This window comes from Penaeus monodon, chromosome 40 (assembly GCF_015228065.2).
Source record: "Penaeus monodon isolate SGIC_2016 chromosome 40, NSTDA_Pmon_1, whole genome shotgun sequence".
Classification (NCBI taxonomy): Eukaryota; Metazoa; Arthropoda; class Malacostraca; order Decapoda; family Penaeidae; genus Penaeus; species Penaeus monodon.
The window spans coordinates 12128648-12131147 of NC_051425.1; the positions used below are offsets into that span (position 1 = coordinate 12128648).

Here is a 2500-nt window from a genome sequence, read left to right on the forward strand (position 1 = left end):
GGGTAGAACGATAAAGAAAAAAAAAAAAATTGCGGCCGGATGCCTTTCCTGTCGCCAACTCTCCTTATTTTCCGTTACTTCATCTGAATCTTATTTCTAAATACAAGTTATGCTGCAGTTCTTACCAAACTTTCCCGTCAAATATTTAGGATTTTACTGCCATTATTATGTGTTTATATCATAACTGTTGTTGTTCTTACCATTACCTTTGTCAATGGCATTATCATTGTCTTTATGATATTCTTTTATCATTATTTTCATTATCATTGTTATTATTATTATTTTCATTATCCCTATTATCATATTTCATGCTGTTATTGTTGTCATTATTATTATAATGATAATAAGAGTGATAATAATTATGACAAGAACAAGAATATCAATAATAATGATAATTATAGTAATAATAATATTAATGATAATTATGATGACAATAACGATTATAGCAATAATAACAATGATCATAATAGTGATGATAATAACAGCTAATGAAACTGATACCACCACCATTATTATTATTGTTATCATCATTTTTATTATGTGTAGATGGCTTTTTAACACTAGATCCCTAGTGCAGGTGAATGGGTCGTGACGATGAATTTTTGTTAACATGTGTTTTAAATTAGTGATAATAACGATTCTGGTATTATTAATAGGACTGTGATTGTTATCATTTCGTTCATTTTACTAGTACAGCTATCAGTTAACAGTAATTGTTATTATTATTATTATCATTATTATTATTATTATTATTATTATTATTATTATCATTATTATTATTGTTATTATTACCATAACTATTTTTAGTACTTTTAATATTAGAATTATTATTAGCATTATCACCATTATCATTATCATTATTACTATTAATATCCTTACTGTTATTATCATCCTTATTATTATCATCATCATCATCATCATCATCATCATCATCATAATAATATGATAATAATGATAATAATATTAATATTGATAATAATAATAATAATAATAATAATAATAATAATAATAATAATAATAATAATAATAATAATAATAATAATAATAAAAATGATAACGATAATAATAATAATGATAATGATATAATAAAAACAATAATTACTATTGTTAGTATTATCCTCCTCAATTTTATCATCTTTGTAGAAAAGGTGTGAGTGAGTAATTATTATCATTATTGTTATTATTATTATTATTGGTATAATTATTGTTATTAAGTATTATTGTTATTGTTATTATTATTTTATTATTATTATTATTATTATTATTATTATTATTATTATGATTATTATTATTATTATTATTTTCATTATTATTATATTATTGTTGTTGTTGTTATTTATTTTTACTTTTTTATGTTTTATTATTATTATTATTCTTTTATTATTATTATAATTTCTTTTGTCATTTCTATTATTTTGATAATAATGATAATATTGATAATAATAATAATAAATAATAATAATAATAATAATAATAATGATAATAATGATAATAATGATAATAATGATAATAATGATAATAATGATAATATAATAATAATTCTAATAATAATAATAATAATAATATAATATAATAATAATATAATAATAACATAATAGTATAATAATTAATAATATATAATAATAATAATAATAATAATAATAATAATAATAAAAATGATAGTAATAATAATAATACCATCATCACTTTTATTATTATTGTTATCATTTTTATTATTATCATTGTTTTCAGTGCTTGTTATCATTATCACTACTGTTATTAATATCATTACCATTATCATATATTGTTGTTATTATCACCATTATCATTATTATCTTTATCATTATTGTTGTCAATATTATCATTATCATTATTAATATTATTGTTATTTTTGTCTTTGTTTTTATATTCATTACTGATGATAATGATGATGATTAGAGTAATAACGATGATGATGAGAATGATAATAATGATAATAATAATAGGGATAATAATGATAATACTAATACTAGAAATAAAAACAAGAGTAATAATGACCTCTGTCTCCCCCTCCCCCTCGGGCCCAGCAGCAGATGTCCTCGACCAAGGTGGGAGGGAAGATGGCGAGGCGTCGTCGCGGCTCCTCAGGCTCCGGCGGCGGCTGTGAGGAAGGGCTCAAGAACAACAAGAAGGACAAGGACAAAGGGCAGAGCGAGAGCATCGTCCGCTACAGCAACAACAGCGGCGGCGGCGGCGGCGGCGGCGACGAGGCCAACACGATAACGACCACGACGACCACCGCCACGGACTTCACCGCCGCGACCACGACCACCACAGTGAAGATATCGAGCGCGGCGTCCACGGACGCGGCCGCCACCTCCCTGGGCGCCGGACTCACCCGAGCGCAGCCGAGCGGAGGGGGCGCTGGAGGAGGAGGAGGAGGAGGAGGAGGAGGCGCAGGAGGAGGAGGAGGAGGCGCAGGAGGAGGAGCAGGAGGAGGAGCAGGAGGCGAGGCGGTGCCCACGACAGGCAGCACCTCCGC

General features: G+C 28.0%; 1 protein-coding gene across 1 annotated transcript in view; it reads left to right on the plus strand.

The window, feature by feature from the left end:
* LOC119598132 (regulator of G-protein signaling 20-like) overlaps positions 1-2500 on the plus strand; it is a gene marked incomplete in the record, with an annotated part of 148582 nt that overhangs the window by 58610 nt on the left and 87472 nt on the right. The window contains 1 exon segment of the mRNA XM_037947762.1: positions 2049-2500. This exon segment is cut by the window's right edge and continues 90 nt beyond it. Coding sequence (XP_037803690.1) covers positions 2052-2500 — 449 coding nt within the window.